Consider the following 1,942-nt stretch of genomic DNA (forward strand, 5'->3'; position numbering starts at 1 on the left):
GAGATATACCTGATAATATTATTGTATTAATGTTAAGTTTCTTGAGAATGATAATAAAATTGTGCTTATGATGGACATAAATGCTTAAGTATTTAAGGGAGAAGTGTCATGATGTCTGTAACTTACTTTCAAATGGTTCAGAAAAAAAAAAATGCATGTGTATATTAAAAGAGCAAGCCAATATGGTAAAAATGTTAATAAGTTAGTGAAGTGGGTAAAGACTATTAGTGTTCATTATACCTTGTTTTTTTTAAAGAAACAAGAGTTTCTTTCTGTTGCCCAGAATGCAGTGGCATGATCATAGCTAACCATAACCTCCAACTCCTCGGCTCAAGAGATCTTCCTGCCTCAGTCTCCCAAGTAGCTGGGATTATATATGTGTGCCACCATGCCTAGCTAGTTTCTTCTTGGTTTTTTGTAGAGACAGAGTCTCACTGTGTTGCCCAGGCTCATCTCGAATGTTTGGCCTCAGGTGATACTACTGCCTTGGCCTCCCAAAATGCTGGGATTACAAGTATGAGCCACTGTACTCACCCTCCATTATACTATTCTTTCAACTTTTCTTTAGCTTTGAAATTTTAGAAAACAGAAAATTGGAAGAAAAATGTAAATCAGTAATTAGAATTTATAACATGATATGATGATGCTTCTTTCTCCCAAGACCTCAGCAGCACAAAGCAGGGCACCTACCTTTGTGGTGAAGAGGGCATCTACATCATTCCAGGCTCGAAGCTTGGCACGAGCAGCCAGGGCTGTCAGTACATACTGTTTGTCTGGGATCTAGAAAGCAGAGACCAAGAGAAATTAAGGGGAAGTGGAAATGTATTGACTGAGGTACTTGAGAATTTTAGAAAATATGGGCATAAATATTTCCTGGTATCGATTCTGCCTCTTAAAAACTCAATAAATTTCTCAGGTCATCAAGAACCCCTTAATTCCCAAGCCCCAGCACTGCTACAGGCCATGTATTTAAAGTCTTCTCTCACTTCCCACAAACTTGCTTTTTTCTACCTTTAACCTTCAACGTCAAAGGACTACTGTACAGGGTTACAAAGCAACATCCACTCAATGTAGTTACCTTGATACCACTTTTACAAAACACTAACCAATTTATATCTACCTTAAATGTCTTCTTCAGGTTGATGGGACTGCTGAATGTCCCCTAGGATGAAAGTGGAGAAGGAACTTTAGTGATACTGACTTTCCCATATACCACCCAATCTCCCATTTCTTTTCAACAACACAGACCTTCTACATCTCACCCTATAATCATTTAAACACAGAAATTAATTTATGAGAAAAGCTCCATGGGAAATAATCAAGTATCGCAAGCTGGGTTATCAGGAAGTGGATTAATAAGTATGGTGCTTTTCCCAATTTTCTGCTAATCCAAATAAGGGGAAAATGTCCACCTGTGATCATTAAAGCCAAACTTCTTCAAAAAAAATTTTTAAAGTATCCACAACTACCTAACATGCTGCTGCTCTTCTCTACAGCATGCCAATTTGAAATTACGGACCTCCGAACAGACTGTGAGGGGAACCAGCACCAGGGGCAGATGTGCTATGCTAGCATGCCAGCTCACTGGAAGCCACACAGAACCTTACAAACCTCTTTTCCCCTCTTGGCTCACCCTTGCTGAGGTGAAAAGCTTCCAGGTGGATTTCTGAGAATTATATATACCCATTATTAATAGAATATATCATAATACTGGATTTGAACTATGTTCTTCTTGTGCGATGACAGCCTGTGGGGTCTTTCATATTTTGCCTGTACCTCAGCCTCCGTGTAGTGATAGAAGCAGGAGTAGAAAAGCGTCGTCACCAGTGGCATGTTGAGGATTGAAGCTTTGCGTGGGTGCTTTCGGAAGATCTCAGTCTGTCCTGCTGATTCTAGATGTCGATCATTTGCCTGTAGTAGAGTGAACCAAGCAAAATAAAAG

The 1,942-nt window shown here is 39.6% G+C and overlaps 1 protein-coding gene across 1 annotated transcript in view; it reads right to left on the reverse strand.

Moving 5' to 3' along the window:
• Positions 1-1,942, reverse strand: part of VIPAS39 (VPS33B interacting protein, apical-basolateral polarity regulator, spe-39 homolog) — a 27,708-nt gene that overhangs the window by 5,410 nt on the left and 20,356 nt on the right. The window contains exons 15-16 of the mRNA XM_012656058.1: positions 1,121-1,162; positions 691-780 (exon numbers count right to left, since the gene is read on the reverse strand). Coding sequence (XP_012511512.1) covers positions 691-780; positions 1,121-1,162 — 132 coding nt within the window. The remainder of the gene's footprint in view (positions 1-690; positions 781-1,120; positions 1,163-1,942) is intronic.

This window comes from Propithecus coquereli, unplaced genomic scaffold (assembly GCF_000956105.1).
Source record: "Propithecus coquereli isolate 6110/MARCELLA unplaced genomic scaffold, Pcoq_1.0 Scaffold5, whole genome shotgun sequence".
In the NCBI taxonomy this organism is placed as follows: domain Eukaryota; kingdom Metazoa; phylum Chordata; class Mammalia; order Primates; family Indriidae; genus Propithecus; species Propithecus coquereli.